General features: G+C 44.2%; 1 protein-coding gene across 1 annotated transcript in view; it reads right to left on the reverse strand.

Annotated features, from left to right (window-relative positions):
• Positions 1–19,699, reverse strand: part of ENTHD1 (ENTH domain containing 1) — a 180,390-nt gene that overhangs the window by 148,951 nt on the left and 11,740 nt on the right. Inside the window, exon 2 of the mRNA XM_004700677.3 lies at positions 5,762–6,004. Coding sequence (XP_004700734.1) covers positions 5,762–6,004 — 243 coding nt within the window. The remainder of the gene's footprint in view (positions 1–5,761; positions 6,005–19,699) is intronic.

Raw genomic sequence — 19,699 nt, forward strand, 5'->3', positions numbered from 1 at the left:
TGAACTGCTGACCTTGTGGTTAGCAGTCCCCCACTTAATCCACTATGCCACCAGGGCTCATTCTCATGTTCCTTTAGATGCATTTAAAAGGCTAAATAAGAGTTTGGGGGCTTTAAAATTTTTTTTTCTTTTAATGTCAATATTTACGATATGACAAATTATACCTCTCACAACTACTTCTGGTAAATTTTCACATCTCAAAAATTCACTGCCAAACTCACTGCTGAAAGTCAATGGCAATTCCTAGCGACCCTTTATGACAGGGTAGACCTGCCCTGTGAGTTTCTGAGACGGTCACTCTTTACAAGCCTAGGAAGCCTTGCCATTCTTCCTTGCGGTGGCTCGGGGTCTGGAACTGCCGGTCTTGCAGTTCGTGGCCCACTGCATAGCCACTATGCCACTAGCCCCCCCCCACACACACCCCTCCCCTAATTTCACACATACCAACTTTTTTTTAAAATGTGAGAAGGATCTGAGTTTTCCAAAATTCCTTTAGGGGGCATATGGAAATAATACTTCGAAGAGCAATCACAAAGACACCGTCCTTGCTTTCAAAAAGTCCATTGCTTGATGAGAGAGAGAAATCTCACCTGAGTCTAGACTCCTAAGACACAATTCCTTCGGCACTGCATGAGGAAGAGCCGTGAACGATGTGCCATTAGAAATGGCGACATTTGACGGAGAAGGAAAGCAACGTGCACTGGAGAAACCAGAGTCCCCAACCGGGGTGACAGCTGAAGAAGGCAGGATGGCTTGGCCATTGCTGTTGCTGGTCACTGTGGACTCTTAGAACACTTGTCCGTGTAGAAGCTGGAGAAATCCTTCCAAGCAGAAAGAACTCTGGGCCGAAAGGAACAAGCATGCTACATGCCAAAACTACCCAGGAATGTGTGTCCTCCCCTTCCACATGCTTATGAACATTCCCATCGGTAAATACTGAGCGCTCACTTAATTTAGTAGTTGCATTAAGCACACCACACCTCCACGTGGTGCTGGGTGGTACTTAAAATCAACAACAATAATGAATCTTTTTTCTCTTCTTTCATAAGATACTTTAAAAGAGAACTGTGAGATTTTAGCTTTTCTTGGCCAAGAGACATTTCTTAATATGCACAACTTTTCCCTTCTCACAATGTTTCCATTATTCAATTTGCTCACAATGTACTTAAAAAGAGACTTCCTGAAATTTTTACTAATGCTAGGTTGTGATGCCTTACACCTAAAGCTGAATGACTTCAAGACCATTTGATTGCTCAATGCTGAAAGGGCAGTGGAGAATGTGGGTCCTTCATAAATCAGGTGAAGGGAGACGGATGGTGGCAGTCTCTAATTACCACGGTTGACCAGAATTAAGGAAGACTCCCTCTGGCTAAAACAAGTTCATTTTAATGACTCCGTGTTGGGTGACATTACAGCAAAATGAAAAGTTACAACTGTAACTGGAAAGTTCTCCTTCTGGTAGCAAACGCTATCTATCAATTGCACCTGAAGGGGCATCCGGAGGGGGCTAGTATGTAAATGAGAAACCTCAAAGGAAGCAGGGGAGGTGCTGCCGGAAGGGATGCTACTGAGTCATCTATGATGAGCACTTCGATACCCAGGCTGCAAATACTCGGTAGAAACTATCTAAGAGAAGTTGTGGATCTCGTTGGGCCTGTACTGCTCAGATAATGCCCCAAAAGCAGAACTGGGGAGCCCTGTGATGTTTCTTATCAATCTGATATTCAAACTATCCATCATAGCGAGGCTAAGAAATGAGCAAATCAGTCTTAGGAAAGATAGACTCAGAATGTTTCTTAGAAGCAAGGAAGTCAGGACTTTAACTCACGATGGACACATCATCTGGAAGGCCCAATCCCTACCAAAGGACATCATGTTTGGTAAAGTAAAGGGGAGAAGCCCTCAGGGAGATGGATTCACAGAGCAGCCACAATATAACGAAGACTGGCATCTCATTCTGTTACACCAGGGGTCACCATGACTCAGAGCTGATGTGACACTAGCTTACAAATTAATTAACTACTATTAATGATGAGTCTTTCTGAGTGATGGGATTAGAATAGGTTGCTTCTTTATAATGAGTCTGTATTGTTTAAGAAAGCAAGGGGGGAACCAGTATACTGGAGGCAGCTATTTTAACATCAGCCTCCATGACCCTGAGACCAGAAGATCTAGATAGTGCCCAGCTACCTCTACCAACTGCTCTGAGAAGAATTACATAAGGAGGTCTTGGGTAGCATGGGAGAAAAATGTGGATCAAAACCCAAAGTTGTAAAAGAGGCCAGGCTCACTGGCCTGATAGAGACTGATGGGGCCCCCAAGACGATGGCTCTTAGTCACCCTTCAGGTCTGGAATGGAACTCCTTGCTCAGGTTTCAGCCACACAATGGACAGGTCTACATGGGGAACAGCTAGTGAGATATGCACACTTTAGAATAATCAATCACTTGAGATCAAAAGGATGGTATTTACCCAATGACGAAGTATAGGAGGTCAGGAAAGCAGGCAGGCTGGATCCAAGAAACACAGGGAGGCTGTCGGCCTAGTGATGGTACGTGGAGGGGATCTCAAGGGAGGGGTTGAAACCAAATGTGTATGGACATTTGAATGTAAAACTGATGATCTGCTCCGTAAACCTTCACCTAATTCACAATAAAAAGTTGTTGTTTTTAAAGAAATTATTATTTTTTGGTAAATTTGTTTATTCTTAAATTTTCAAAAACCGAGCAGCAAGTATCCTTCATCTCATCTCTTCCTTCCAACGTCGAACTTGTCTAAACCAAAACCACGCATGCAATCCACTAAGCATAAACTGGGGTGAAGATACCCGGGAATGGGGAGAAAAGGCGTTGACATGGGGCTGTGTGCACAACACCTCTTCTAAAGTACAGCACCTCTTTTTCTCTGGCTAATTTACCACCAAGACACCAGGCACAGCTGTTTCAGCTCTAGATTCTAAAGCCTGGGGGTCCGATTTCTAGCAAGGTATTCAATTGTACATTTCATTACAACAAAATCACTTAGAGATGGTGGTTGTAAGTTCCTTCTGATGGAAATTTACCTGTAGGGTACCATCGCGTGCCTCTGCTTTCTCCGACTCAGAATGTTAATCCTTTTCCAGCGCTTTCCTTCTTCTCCACGGCATCACTCACAGACACCGCTCCCTCCCCTACTTTCTATCTTAAAACAGTGCCTTTCCTCCTCTCCACAACCGGAGAGAAGACTCTCCTTGGTTGCCTGGATTGAAACAGCCTCTTAGAAAGCCTCCCGAAGGTTGGATTCTCCTTCGTTTCTATACAAAGCATGAGGGATTATCTTCCACCAACAGCTGTTTTGCGTAATAAGAAAGCGAAACTCCGTGACTGAGCTAAACATCCCTTCTGTTCTCCAAAGCCTATGATGGGCCCCTGTTGCTACGCATATCTAAGTGAAATTTCCAGATACTGTTTATTGCATCGTCTTGGCTAGGAGGGCCTGTCTGCCCACATCTCTCTGTGTACGCAAATCCATGCTCTCTAATCCAGCCCGTCAGGCAACTGTGTATGACCATGCGAATCCATTTCCAGGTTGTCGCCTTTCCCACCGGGGCAAGGAGCTTTTGTTGCTCCTGTAGTTATTCTCCCCTTCTTCCTTAACAATAGAATCTCTAACTTTTATCTGAACTACCCAGAATGAAGAGGGCAATTCCCAGCCCACAGTACAGAGGACACACAATTGCATCTGTGTGTCCATGTGACCAAGAGCTAAAAGACTGGGATAGATGTAGGCCAGCTGGCTAAGAGCAACTCTCAGGAAGTTTCCAGAAAGGGGAGGGGAACTCAGATGTCCTAGCTAGAATGCCAATGGAATCCTCAAGTGAATGTCACACGCTGAGTCTGGCTGGGCAACGAGGCAGGGAAAAAAGGCTTGGGTCCCTGTCATTGTGAAGAGCCGGAGAAGCCCAAAAATATCTCGCTGTGGGTGATTTTCAGAAGAGGGAAATAAACTCCTCGCATGTTTAAGCTTTCGCTTTTGTACGGCCTCTACTACTACTTGTGGATGCAATGACTTCTCACTGGTTCATCCATCTCCAAGCGTTTCTGGGCCAATTCTCCTCTCCCCCGAAGACTGCCCGCCCCACCGGCCCTGATTTACTTCCCCAGCTTCTATTTCTACCAACGGTCAGCTTGCTTTCTTCCTTTCAAATGCACTTTCAGATTAAAACGCCTTCAGGAAAATGTGATCAGTATGGCGAAGATTACTTCATTTCTGCTACAAGGTCAAATTCCCCATATTAAAGCGCAAGAATTGTATATTAAAATGAAAGCAGAAGAGGAGAGGAGGGCGAAGAAAGGAGGAGGGGCAGAAAGGGAAGGGAAGGAGGGAAGCCGGGGTAGAGAGACCCGGGGCTAGTTCTCACGGGTACTTCTCTGTTGTTTCCAGAGTCGGTTTCAGTTCAAGACCTCCAGGAGAAGGCTTAAAACACGTCTCTGTGCTTTGGGAGGTTCAGTTCTAAAGCAATAGGCCTGTCCTTGGGCCTAGGAGCCAAAGAAAGCGATTGGCTGCTTTCAGAAAGCACTCCGGTGGTAGTTAACTGCTGTATTTACAATGGCCACTTTACTGTCCTTTCATGTCCCCGGTGGCCCACCAGGTATAAATGGAGTGAACAGCAGGACATTCTTGACTGAATTGGAGAAGTGCTTTACTAATTTTAAGCATGCTCCGTCAGTGTTGGTATCAATTATTGACATTTTTCATTTCCACAGTGAACTGTCGGGAATTCATCGATTCATGCTGGCTTTCTGCTCTTTCAGCAACTCCCAGTGGAGTCCCCGAGAAAGCCAGGGGGCAAGCGCGAGAACCCGCTGTAACTGCAATAGCCCTCTGCTGCCATGGCAGCACCTGGTTAAGTGCTGGGCTATGAATTGAAAGGCAGGCAGTTCAAATCCACCGGCCGTTCCGGAGACAGCACTGTGGCCATCTGCTCCTATCAAGATTACAGCCGTGAAAATGCTCCCCGTGCAGTTCCCTGCTGTCCTACCGGTTGCTCGGAGTCAGGATCGGCACCACAGCAATGGGGTGTTGGGCCCCGCACTCACCACCATGGCCCAACACGTCCGTGGAGAAATTCATGACCCGGGAGAGCGATCTCGTCACAGTTCCCCAGTGCTCTAGCTGTTCAAGTGGTTCATTCCTGACCCACAAACTGATCAACGGAGTTTGGACTGGAGAAACAAGGGCTTAATGACCTGGTTTTCTGTTGAAGCAAATTTGGTGGGAAAGATCTTTCCATTTTTCTGCTGATTTCTATTACAACTTTAGAAATAAAAGTTCGAGAGTGCAGATGAAAAGTTTGGGCTAGGGAAAAGGTTATGTGACTCAAGGTATTGCCCTAGGAGAATGTGAGAATCCTTTTCAGATTCGGATACACATTTTAGACCATTTCCATTTCTTGATGTTTAGGGCAGATGCACATCGACCCAGACCCCTGAGCTCCAAAACTAATTTTATGGTTAAAATACAAGAAATTCAAACCCTGCTGCCCAACAGGATAGTCACTCACCCAGTACCTCTCAAGGTCCAACTATTTTTATTCAGAACCTAGTCTTGAAATCTCCTGCAGACTATTCATTGTCGTCTTTGTTCTCTCCAGTAACGTCTCGTGTAGTAAGACTAGCACTGATACAGTCTTAATGTAGCACTACAGAGGAACATGCTGATAATTTCATTGTTCTTAAATGACACCCATTGCACCCATCAGGCCAGTGTTTATTATACGTACTTTTATGACGTAGCCGAGCCGCCTTAAGGAGCTTACGCTTGCTCTGGAAAGCAGGAGTTTCTGGAGTGGGGGCCGAGGCACACGACGTTGGTGAGTTGCCCATAGCAGGTAGGTTTTGGGGAAATGCCATAGAGTAGGAGGTACGCCGCCTTGTTCGACAGGCTACTTCCCTCTCTTTATACAGCAGCTGTTCGTCCATCAGCAAGCTGATGACTTGCTTAGACTTTTCCCGGATATAATAACCTGAAAAACACATTGGATTTACTTAGACTATAAAACATTAACGGAGGCTGTCATTTATTTTCATTCCAAGGGAAATTGAGAAGGGAAAAAAAACACACGTGACAAGTGAGCAAGCAAAGCAAAAAATCGTGCAGCGAACCGAGAGAGGAAACCTAGGCTTCCATAGCATTGCCAATCAAGAAACTTGTATATTATAAAGTAACTATCTTGTTAATATGTGAGAGGATATATTGGCACTGCGTTTTTAACTGAGAGTTAGTCCGTTGACACAGCCCTTCCAGCCACAACTCCCTCGGTGACGGAGCAGAATGCTGGCCTCCGTGCCTATGTTCCCTCTTTGGAGGGAGTTCTGTGGTTGCAGGGTTAACGTTGGGTTATGTCTGACCTTAGAGCATGTGCATCAAATCTCACCCTTCGTTTCCTTGTGGCATCTTTAATACTCTACTAGAGAGTGTAACTCTCTAGTAGCATCATCCTTCATTTTCCTGGGGGGTCTGGTGGGCTAAAACACAGACCACCCCTTCCTCAAAGCCATCTCTCAATACTTAAGAGCCATCTGGAACACCAAGAGAAACGATAGGACCGTTTGAAAAAAGCACGTCCAAGGCCTCTGGCTGAAGTGGCACAAGCCACGAGACCCAGATGCGCCCGAGACTGCCAGGGAGATGCAGAGGAGCAGCACTGCGACTACAGCTACTTCCTCCTCATTGAGCCCAAAACTATGGGACAACGAGACAGAAGGACACAGAGGTTGACTTCCTGGCCCACAAAAGCCGAAGCCAAGAAACAGGGCTGAGAGATTGAGGCCCGGAGGGAGACTTGGCTGCTGAGTAAGGAGAGGTATTGCTGTGGACCAGTGACTATATCCTTACTGCCTGCTGCCTCTGACTGGTGGTAACCTATTGAATCCTCTGGGGAGCCTTGGTGGTATAGGGGTTATGTGTTGCGCTCGAACTGTGCAATCTTCAAACTGCAAGCAGTTCGAAATCACTAGCAGCCCCGAGAGAGAAAGACTGAGCTTTTTACTTCCCTAAAGATTTGCAATTTCAGAAACCCACAGAGGAGTCCCTATGAGTCAACATTGACTTGATGGTAATGAGTTTGAATGTTTTGGATTAACTTCTCGAATAAACTCCCTTAATCGTGAGTACTGTATGTGAGTTGTGTCATCATTGCAAAGAGCTGTCTAATTCAGCACTGTAGAGTGCCGTGGGAAGAACGGGTGGTGTGTGGTTTCAGAGCAGGTACACAAGGGTAGAATGTGGAGGTGTGTCAGGTCCCTGCCTCGTGGCCATTGGGAGGCCAGAGGAGGTCAGATATGGCCCTCATGTCATTTACTGCATACATATACTATTGGATGTTCCTTTAAAAATAAATAGATAGTCCCTAAAACAAATCAAACAATACAGCCATGCCAAAAAAAAAAAAAAAAGAATTATAACTAAATGCATTGAACTAGAAGTATGACCCTGGCATATGGTTAAACATTTAAAGTAATGTGCACAGTATGATTCAACTCTGTAAAACTTAGGGACCAATAAACCACTGTCTATGTGTCCCGGAGAGGAATAGACAGAGGAACACATTGCTGGATCTACGGAGAGACAGAAAGGCAGAGAATGTGCTCACAGCAGGGGTGTCATTGAAGGGGGACAAAAGGAGGGGGGCAATTGGTTGCCTTTTAACCGAGCAGCTTGTCAAAGCGACTGGCACCATTCATAGAGTGACAGAGTGTGAGTGCAGGGCCAGGGTCTTCTACTGAAGACTTGACCCTTAACCTTCTGTGGTGCCTGAGTGCGCTATCTAAAACGCAGTATGAGCATAGCTTCTAGTCTACTTAATAGATATAAAATATTCTGTCACCTATTACTCATCAAATATAAAATATTACCATTATTATTATTCTCAACCCTTTCCCCTAAGAAATGATAGAGGAAATTACCTTGTCCACGACTTGGGACCAATTCTTAAAAGCATTCTTCCAAATACTAACTAGAAATACCAAGAGATACAGTACTATGCTCATTTTGAGCTCTATGATGATGATGATGATGATGATGATAAATTAAAGTTTTAACATATTCCAGCTGTAATTTACTAGAGCTGTAATCAGCAACAACAAAATTATCAATATCTGAGTATATTTTGCAGACAGAGGCCAAGAATGTTCTCCACCAAACATTTCACTAAGGATTAGTAGAGACAGTGCCAGAAACCTTTGTTCACGTTGCTATCTTTTCGAAGATTGTATTTTGCATTTTATCTTGTCTCACTTCTTAGTCATTTCTCCCTACAAAGCACAATTCTTACTTCAAATCTTCTCATTCTATACATCCTAGGTTTCCTGTGATTAATTTGTAGTCCATAGCCAGAGTGATAGTTGGGCTTTGTGTCAACTTGGCTGGACCAGAATCCTCCGTGGTTTGGCCTACAAATCCCCCATTACGTGTCTCTACATAATCTCATCAACTCCATGACAGGTCAGGCTGTGAGCAGCCCAAAGGTCGTAAGAATATTAAGGTAGAATGCAACCGCTGTATTCAGGTCACAGCCATGACGCAGTGAAAGGAGGGTTCCTCAGGGGCGTGGTAGACACCGTGGGAAAGGTTACTCTGGTTTTGCTGGCTCGGGATTGCACCTGGCTCATCAACCTCCAGTTCTTTGGACCTGAGACACTGGCCTGCCATATTGCTTATCCATCCTAGGAGCCATCAGCAACCTGTCGTCTGATCCGCCTTCTGACCTGCCAGCCTTGGAATAACTGCCTCTCCGGTCACAAGCCTGACCTGAGGAACTTGTCTTCCTCCTCCTCTGCAGCCCAGAGTGTTCCTGCTGATTTTGCATCCATCACCCCCCAAAGCTGCACAAGTTCAGAATTTCAGGTCCATATGGCCTGTGGACCTGAAGCGTTTGCTTAAGTCCATTTTCCCCCCCAATATATACATTTTTAACATCACTGGTTTTGCTTCTCTGGAGAACCCAGACTGACACACATTGCCTATGGCTTAGGTGTCCTGTTAGATAAAAGCTATTTGGGGACAGTCTGACTGTACACCGTCAGTACACCATCTTCTGTACAGAAGATTCACAGTTTGGTTTGGAGGAGAGGAAAGATTGTTTTCTGATGCTGAACTTGAGATATGCATCTGTCTCCACTTTCCCGTCACCCTCTTCATGTTAGACAACCTAGTTTCTTACTCTGCAATCCCAACATGTACTTCTTCTCCTGGGGACCCTGCACTGGCTGTCGATTTTATCAAGGCTTCTTTGCATGGCTAGAGAGCTTCTTCAATAAGGTGTCTACCCAAACGTCATCTCTCCTTCAACAAGGCCTTCTTTCTGACCACCCCATCATTGTCTATCCCCTTACCTTGCTCTGTCTCTCACCTCAGCATTTATTACTATCTAATTTTATAGTCTATGTGATTTCTTTACTTCTTTATAACCGATTTCATCATCTACAATATAAGTTTCATGAAGACAGAGAGATATCATTCACCCCACTATTTCCCAGTATCAAACAAGTGATTGGCACATACAGTATAAGATGTGTGATAACTATTTATTGAGTGAATGAATCAAGAAAAGAACAAATTACTAAAAAGTCTCAGATATCTTTCTATTTGTTGTTAAGTGGCATCTAGTCAGTTCAATGCATAGAAACCCCATGCACAGCAGAATGAAGCACTGTTTGGTCCTCAGCCATCTCCACAACGATTGACCGGTACAACTATGGGATCATTGTTGTAGCTGTTGTGTCAACCCACTTCATCAAGGGTCTTCCTCTTTGTCACTGATCCTCTACCAAGCAGTGGCTCAGTGGGTTACACGTTGGGCTGCTAAGCACCAGGTCAGCCATTCTAAATCATCAGCTACTACTCAGGTGAAAGATGAGACTTTCTACTCCTATAGAGTTAGTCTTGAAAACCCACAGTGCAGTTCCACCCTTCCTTTTAGGGTCACTATGGGTCAGAATCAACTCGATGCCGTGAGTTTATACCCAGCAGGTTGTTCTTTTCTGGAACTAGTCTCCCCTAATAACGTGTCAGAAGTACATGAGATGATAGCTTGTTATCTTTGCATCCAAGGAGCATCCTGGCTATTTTCCCCCCTAGATAGATGTTTGTTCTTCTCATAGTCCATGATACATTGACCATTCTTAGTCAACACATAATTCAAATGTATCAACCTTTCTCCAGTCTTCCTTATTCATTGTCCGGCTTTCATATGCATATGAGGCCATTGAAGATACCATGGTTTGTGCCAGGAACACCTTAGCCCTTGTGGTAGTTACACAATTGCATGTCAACTTGATAAAAGATTCTAGGGGTGGAGTCCAGCCTGTCAGTCAAGTCATAGCCTGATGATTCCTCCTGGTGGGCGTGGCCTTCTCACGAGGTTTCTTCCTCTCTTGATTCTGCCATCAGAAGAGGTGGGCCTCTCTCTCTTTCTCTGCTTCACATTCCTGTTGACAAGCCACATGGGGTCACGCTGATGGCATCCAGAGCCCTGGAGATGTTTTCCACCGCCATTGGAGCCCCAGGACTTTCCACCCACTGACCTGTGATTTTCCTGCATTCGGCATCATTTCATGTGCTGTGTGAGTCTGAAGAGGAATTCATGGACTAATATCAGACATATGGGCTAGTATTGAACTTATGGACTTGATCTGGACTGGGCTGGAATGTTTTATTGATGCAAATTACTTCTTGATATAAAGTTCTGGCTTACACACATAAGAGTTGTGGTAGTCTGGGTTGACTAGTGAAACAAAATGATAGACGCTCATTTGTGTATAAGAAAGAGTTTTATACACAAGAGCAATGGAATATTGAGAAAACACCACAGCCCAGCCCATAATCTGATATTAACCCATATGTCTGATACCAATCTACAAATTCCTCTTCAGACTTGTGGATCCAGTGGCATTGTAAGCATCTCAACACCGGCAGGGGTCTCCACATGGGTCCTCCAGCTCAGGGCACTAGCCTAGCTCCATACAGCTTATCAGCTGCAATGTGTCCCAGGGAGTGAGCAGAGAGAGTGCCTCCCGCCTCCAAGGAGGAATACAGAAATTCCCAGAATCCTCAGGAGAAATCCATGTCCACAATGAGAAGCCTCACTGGCTATGACCTACTTAACAGGCTAGACTCCACCCCTTCACTCTTAATCCTCTCAAATTGACAAATGATTATATGACTACCACATGAGTGTTCCCCTAGGGATGTACCACCTTGCCAAGTGAGGCAATTCTATTCTTTCCTATAAGGTCACTACGAGTTGGAATGAACTCAATGGCAGTGGGTAGGTGATAGTACAGGCAGGGACATCAAGGAGAAAGCCAGCAGTGATGGTGCAGGACATCCTCTGGAAATGTCAGGGGTCCTCCTTGAGGTAGCAGTCAGAAGTACCTGGAAGATCGGGGCACAATTTAAAAACTCCAAACTCATTGCCATTGAGTCGATGCTGCCTTGTGGGGACCCTGTAGGACACGGTAGAACTGCCCCTGTGGGTTTCTGAGATGGTAACTCTTTACCAGAGTAGAATGCCTCATCTTTCCCCTTTAGAGCGGCTAGTGGTTTCAAACTACCGACCTTGTGATTAGCAGCCCAACAGGTAACCCGCTACAGCACCAGGGCTCCTCAGGGCACAATGGTGTACCCAAAACAGGGAAAAATCATCCAGAAAGGAACTTTCTCACCACTGCCCATTGTCCTGACTGCTCTGCTACCAGCCCCCAGATGTGGGATTACAAACCTGCTATTTGGAAGCATCAAAATGGAAAGTCAGGAAATCCAATGATAAACCTGCATCAAGGACGGACTAAATAATAACCATGGCAACAATACGATGGCACCTACGCACTGCTAACTACTGTTTCTGGACAGGTAGGACGGAGCATGCAGAGGTCTGGTACAGGAGCTGCAGGAAACAGAAAGGAAACTTGGGCAGCAACCGCTCTGTGTCAAACAAAAGGAAACAGGGATTCGCTGACACAGGAATTAAGCTTTGCAGCCGATCAATATCCCAGGATAGTCTATAAAACACACCAAGACAAAAAGGTTGTTAGTTCAGATGCGGATGAAAAGGCAAACAGAACAGGGATCTCTTCTTTGCAAGTGATTAAAACACCATTTGGACCGGCGAAGGCAGCAGCTCAGCACGTTCAAGCTGACCAGCCCACCGCTCCTTGGAAAAAGGATGTGGCAGTCCGCTTCCGGGAAGATGGCAGCCTTGGAAGTTGGCAACCCATTAAAATAACATCCTGGAGTCAGGGGAGGGTGGACACGACAGAAAAATGAACCGATGGAAAGCCAACTTGAGAAGTTCTCACAACAGCAGAGTAACAGGACAAACCACCAGAACAAGGAGGAAGCAGATCAATAGTCAAGGAGATTCATTTCTGCAACCCTTTAGTCATTTCTTGAACGGCGAGTTCTCAGGAAATGTTCTCAGTAGTAGGGTTACGACTGAGAAAAATAGAGGCCAGATCCCTCCCGACACACTCATAGCATTGACATTCTAGTGGGCTGAAAGGGCCAAGAGTCATAAATAAGCAAGGTAATGTCGGATAAAAGTAAGTGGTCTTAAGGCAATAAAGCAGAGTAAGGTGCTAAAAATACATTTGGATTATAGTCGTGGGAAGTCTTTTCGAGGAAGGAACCTGTCACCTGAATCTTGAAGAGCAAGAAAAGCCAGCCATGCAAAGACCTAAGGACAGAGCAAATGGGGCCATGGGAACAGAGGACGACAACTCTTGAAGCGGGAGCCGGTCTGTCCGGAGAGAAGCAAGGTGGGACGATAAGGATGGTCTGTCCCAAGGGCAGAGGATAAGGAGGCAAATCATAGAGAACATAAAGCTAATTGAAAGACATCTATGTATTATTGCCATTGGTCTGCTAACCTTACGGTCATCAATTGGAAACTACCAGCCTATCCTCAGGAGAAAGATGGGGCTTTCCACTCCTGTAAAGCGTTAAAGTCTCAGAAACTCACAGGGAGGTGGTTCTACCCTGTCCTAAAGGGCTCCTTGTGAGTCGGCATCGACTCAATAGCAGGGAGTTTAGAACAGTCCTAAACAATATCTGGTATAAATAACTTCACCCCGCACCCCACAAACCCCACCCCCAAAATTTAATTGATCTAGGTTCTAAATCCCGAAGGTTTCCAGTGGACAGCTTATTCCTTCTTCATAGTGTGTTGTTCTTCGCCTGGAAGCTCTGCCGAACGCTGTTCATTTGGGGTGGCCTGCTGGTATTTGAAATGCCAGTGGCCTAGCTCCGAGCATGACAGTAACACACAAGCCACCACAGGAGGACAAACTGACAGACAAGTGGTGGGCATGCTTCAAGGAGGGACTGATCCCTGGAGAAAGACAGCATGCTTGGAAATGCGGGGGGCAGTGAGAACGAGGAAGACCCTTGTCAAGATGACTTGACACACTGGCTGCCATGAGGGACTCAAGCATAGAAATTGTGAGGAGGTACAGGACCGGGCCGTGTTTGTTTCTGCGTCTGTTTGACTCAGAACTGACTCAATAGCGCCGAACAGCAACAAGATTCTACATTATGGCTGCACATTATTCTGAGTGAAGTTGGTCAATATCACAAAAGACAAATATTGTGTAACGCCACTATTACAGAAAGGGGGATGGTTTCAAAAGCGAAACATTCTTTGATGGTTACCAGGGCCAGGAGGAGAAAAAATGACCAATTATTATTTAGAGGTAGACCAATATTAACTTGGGTCAAGGGTAAGTTACAGTCTCAGGTAGGTAAGTAACCAACCCTGTCCGATAGGGTTGCTGGTCGTCAGCATCAACTCAATAGCAGTGAGTTTAGAGCAGTTCTAAGCAATATCCGTGATAAATAACTTCACCCTCCCCCACCAAAAAAACCGAATTGACCTAGGTTCAAGGCAATCGGCACAATATGGTCAAGACAAAAGAAAATACTGAATTATCTTCTTGTAATTGATCTAGGTTCGAGGCAATATACAATGAGGAGAAGTCCAGCACAATACGATCAAAACAAAACTGCACAATATGATCAAGACAAACGAAGATACTGAGTTAGTACGAGAGTTACAGGTCACAGGAGTAAATGCTATTATATAGACAACTCTGCAATAACAGCTATAATAATAATCTAGGAGGGGATACATAGTTAAACAGGTGTGGGAAGGAGAAAGGGACTATACACATGAATATGTATACATCTGACATGACATTCCTACATCTATATTTACATATGCTCATATAGCTATGAATACAGTAGCACAGACAGGGGGCAAAGTGATGAAACGTCTTAGTCATAACCAAACACCTTGAGGGAATGAGTGCTGGGTGTGTGTGTGTGGGGGGGCAGTCATCGGGTTCATAGTCTCAGGAGTCACCCAAGTCAACTGGCCCAACAGAAGCCACAAGGAAATTATTTTATATCCTACTTTGGTAAGGAGTGCTGGTGGATGATCTCAGGGAAACGTTAAACTACTCACCAAGAGTTCATTGGTTCAAATCCGACAGCCAAGCCTCAGGAGGAAGCAGAGGTGATCTGCCCTGGGAAAGGCTCGCGGCCTCGGAAACCCTTTACGGCACGTCACGATGAGTCTGAATGGTCTCGAAGGCGTTCGCTTGGGTTGGGGGTTGGGTCCTGGTGAGTAGCAACTCGGCTTGGAAACATTTCTGAACATTCATCAAAGGTGCGACTCTTGGCCTCTCCTTGTTCAGAGCAAAGAAGAGTGAACAAAGTCAAAGACACACAGAACCAATGAGTCCAAAGGACTGACGGGCCACGTGAACTTCCGCCTCCAAGACCCTGAGACTTGAAGCACTAGATGGTTCCACTACCAACGGCACTGGAAGGGATGACATTAGAAGTCCTGGGCAGAGTAGGAGAAAAATGTGACGCAAAATACAAAATCGTTAAAAACACCAAGCTTTCTGGTAGAATCCTCAAGAATGGCCTTTACTATTGTCAGGCCCGGAAATGAACTCACCCATGTGGCTCCATTTTCACCTAAACATTAGACAGATCTATAAGGGAACAATAAAAGGAGGGTGGTGAGCACTCCATGTAAAGAGCAGCCATTGGAAATCTAAAGGGCAACATTGACCAAGGACAAGTTCAAAAGACAAGAAAGGCTAAGGAATGGAAGATGAAAACAGGAAACACAGGCAGGGGGTGGGATGAGCGAGGCGAACGCTGCAGGATGTGAAGGAAGGCGAGAGTGGATTGTTGACCGGAAAACGTATTTGATCCGTAAACATCACCCAATTCACCATTAAAAGGTTGCTGTAGTGACTATAGTTTTAATAACTATCTATGTGTACATATACTTAGACATAGTCATATATATATGCTTCAAATTAGCAGACTTTTATCATTCAAAGTTAACTTGGAGAACTCTTAGCTATAGTCAGTCCCCAATATAGTCAGGTACACAGATAAAATGACAAAAGGTGATGGTTTTTATTAAACAAAGAGGAAAATCATGACTAGCAAATGAAGGACTCTAAATGACCTCACTTTGATATCACCAGGTACATGATGAGACATGTACCTCCTGATATGATACACTGATCAGAGCACATGACTTCTGTTATATTAGTGCCAAAGTATATAACTTGAACTTGATCAAGATGAATATCTGGAAAAGCCATATTGAGTAACATGCAAAGTAACAGGTTAGTCCTGTTAAAAAGTATCAAGGTCATGAAAGACGGGGAGAGAATATATAAAGAACTACTACATTTCAACAACAAAAAGACAACCCAAGTTAAAAATGGGCAAAGGACTTAATAGGCATTTCACGAGGGAAAAAAATAGTCAATAAGTTCATGAAAAGATGCTCAATAGTCATTAGGGAAATGCATCAAAACCACAATTCCACAGTCACTAGAATTCCAGAAAAAGGTGACCTAACAGAATGTGTAAATAACAGAACAATTTCATGAAAATCACGCAATTAACATCCGGCTGAAAAGATCAAGCCAACAACAGTTGCAGTACGAGGTCGACAGAGAGCTGCCAGAAATTCAAGCTGGATTCAGAAGAGGATAAGGGACAAGGGATGTCATTGCTGATGTATTGCTGACATCAGATGGATCTTGGCTGAAAGGAAAGAGTACTGAAAAGATGTTGCTCACTCCCGCCCACCACCATCAAGTCGATGCTGACTCATAGTGACCTTATGATTCATAGTGACCCTGTATATAGGGCAGGGTAGAACTGCCCTGTGAGGTGCTGAGACTGCAATTCTTCACACGAGTAGAAAGCGCTATCTTTCTCCCGAGGAGCGACTGGGGGTTTCGTACTGCTGACCATGCGGTTAGCCCCCCAACTGTAACCACTACACCACCCCGGCTCCTCCAGAAAGTTTGCTTGTGTTTTATTAACTATGCAAAGGCATTCAACTGTGTGGAGTTCAACAAACATTGCGAAGAATAGGAATTCCAGAACACCTCATTGTGTTCATGTGTAATCTGTATATGGCTCCAGAGGCAGTTGTGTAAACAGAACAAGGGAATACTGCATGGTCTAAAATCAAGAAAAACGTGCGTCGGGGACGTATCCTCCACCATATGTATTCAATCTGTATGTTGAGCAAATCATTAGGGAGGTTAGATTCTATGAAGAAGAATGAGGCATCAGGATTGGAGGAAGGCTAAGTAACAACTTGGAAGGTGCAGATGACACAATCTTGCTTAGGTTTCTAGCAGTTCCCTGTCAATGTACGACTGCAACCATTGTTGAATCATCTTCAATAAAATTTTGCTTGTGTGTGATTTTAATAATATGGTTCAATAATTTCCGTACTCTGTTGGGTCACTCTTTTTTGGAACTGGCACAAAATATGGATCTCTTCCAGTCGGTTGGCCATGTTGTTGTCTTCCACATTTCTTTGCAGTGGTGAGTGGGTGCTCCCTGTGCTTCATCAGTTGCTGAAACATTTCCATTGGTACTCCATCCATCACCAATACCTTCCATGCAACTTGGATTTCTTCCTTCAGCATCTTTGGTTCTGGAAATGACTGAATGCCAACCAATTCTTTTTGGGACAGTGACTCTGTGTATTCTATCTTCTCTATCTTCTATCTTCTATCTTCTCTTGGTGATTCCTGCATCATTCAGTAGTTGCCCATAGACTTTTTCAATATTGCAATTGGAAACTTGAATTGTTTCTTCAATTCTTCCAGCTTGAGATATGCTGAGTATGTACTTCTATTTTGGCGTTCGAATTCCAGGTCTTTGCACATTTCATTATACTACTTTATTTTGTCTTCTCGAGCTGCCCTTTACATTTTTCTGTTTGGCTCTTTTACTTCATTTCTTCCATTTGTTTTAGCAACTGTGATGGTTAAGGATTATGTCAACTAAACACTCGTGGGTTAGGGTAGGGGCAGAGCCTAACCTATCGATGAACATTTCCTTAGGGCTATAAGCCTTTTTGTATAAGAGAGAGAGAGATGGAGAAGAGTGGAAGCTTCTTCGGCCCTTTGTCTTCTGCCCGAGCTGGTAGTTGGGACCAGTTCCTAATCTCCTGTTGTATCACCTACCAATTCCAGGAGCTATCCGCGAAAACCAACAGTGGATTTATTCGGCCAACTTCGGACCTCTGCAGCTGCCCACCTGTGTCCAAAGGTGTCCTCATCATCCTACTCCCTGCTCATCAGCTTCCACCAGTCAGGAGATGCCTGGCTAGAACTTACCTATTTCTACAACCGTGTAAGTCATTTCGTGATGTCAATTAAGAGATCTGTCTGTCTGCAAACACATGCGAGCGTCATTGGTTTTGCTTCTCGTGAGAACCCAACCATACACAGCTGCTTTGCAGGAAAAGCAGGTTCCAGAGCCGCTCCTGAAATCCACGTGGGTCTTTTCTTTCTTACTTGTCTTTTTTAATGACCTTTGGCTGTCGTTATGTATGATGTTCCTGACACCGTCCCACAGCGCTTCAGGTCTCCTGTCGTTGGTGTGCAGTGTGTCAAATCTTTTCTGGTTAAATCTGCTCAGTGGCTGATCTCTCAGAAATTCTATATACAATAGAACATCATTCCGTCATAAACAGATACGAAGTTCTTAAAAATGTTGTTATGTGGGTGAACTTTTAAAACATGGCTGCTGTTGTAAAGCTGATTGTGACAGAGGTAGTTAGGTTAAAAGGTAACACCTTATCACCTGATCTCCCCTTTGACCCATTTTACAGTTGCTTCCATTTTTAATGTTTTCTGCTTTATTTTCTGTTGTAGTTTTACTGTTGTTTAGTCATTGTTTTTGGGTTTTGTATGTTTGTTTTGTTCGCTTCTTGTTAGTATTTTGTATGATTTTCTGTATATAAAACCCTGGATCGGTTAATTTTTAGAGACCATAATTGGATTAATAATAATTACCTAGGGGCTTGGCAGGGGAAGTTGGGGGGGTGGGGAATAGGGAACTAGCAACAATGAAAGTGAGAAGAAAATGTTCTGAAATTGATTGTGATGATGATCGCACAACTTTTAGCATGGTTAAACAATTAATTTGGATGCTATGTGATTTATGTGCCAATGACACGACTTTTTTAATTGCTGTTGTGAATTGCTGCTGAGTGAGCTCCAGCGACCATGACCCATGTGGAGCATAACAAACCATCCCCCAGTCTGCTCCATCTTCCTGGGGATTGGTATGTGTGAGTCCATTCTTATAGCTGTAAGGTGGATCCAACCATTGAGGGTTTCCTTCATGAAGCCTCTACTTTACCAAGCGTGGTGTCCTTCTCTAGTGATTGATCTTTCAAAGGAAGCCAGTCAAAGCATCACCGCATACTACCAAGAGACACTCTGATTATACTTCTAAGACTACCTGCTCACTTTTTGGCAGTCCATGGTATATCCCATGTTCTGGAATCTCTGGTGAAACCTGTCCACCATGGGCGATCATACTGGTATTTGAATACTCATGGGATAGCTTCCAGCCTCATAGCAATATATAAGCCAACGGATGACAGACACACTGACAGACAGGTAGGCGTTGATTGAAAACATTATGCTAAGTAAAATAACTAACGCACAAAAGGACACATATTGTATGACTCCCCTTCTATGAAATTTTCACAGTAGGCAAATGACAGAGCTCAAACTAGATAAGTTTGAGGGTCATGGGGAAAATGGGAGACCGCACAGTCACGTGTGGGTGGGAGTTTCTGTTTGGAATGATATTTGGAAACTAGATAGGATGAGAGTTATACAACATAGTGACTATAATAGATGTCACTAAATCACGCACATAAGCGTTGCTAAAACTGAAAACATTTTTGTATTATATATATTGTAGCACAATAATTTTTTTTTCATTAAAAAAAAAGACGAGGCACTTGCCACGTTTCCAAGATTCAGCAGATGATAAAAGTAAGGCATTGTTGGTTCCTGGACCAGAAAAAAGACATTAGTGGAACAATTGGCCAAATTTGAGTAGGAGTAGTTGCTAGAATCACATCCGTTATTATACTGGTTTTGATCACTGTACTTCACGTGCCATATGGTGGTTACATTGGGGGAAGTTAGGTGAAGGGTACGCAGGAAGGAACTCTGCATGACTTTTGCAATTTTTTCAAAAGTAAAATTATAAGAGAAGATTTTTTATGTCTATTTTATTTTGTTTTTTAAATAATTGTATTGGGGGCTCTTACAGCTCTTATAAACAATCCATACATCAA

This window comes from Echinops telfairi, unplaced genomic scaffold, assembly GCF_000313985.2.
Source record: "Echinops telfairi isolate 266 unplaced genomic scaffold, ASM31398v2 ScPeMD7_2;HRSCAF=8, whole genome shotgun sequence".
NCBI lineage: Eukaryota > Metazoa > Chordata > Mammalia > Afrosoricida > Tenrecidae > Echinops > Echinops telfairi.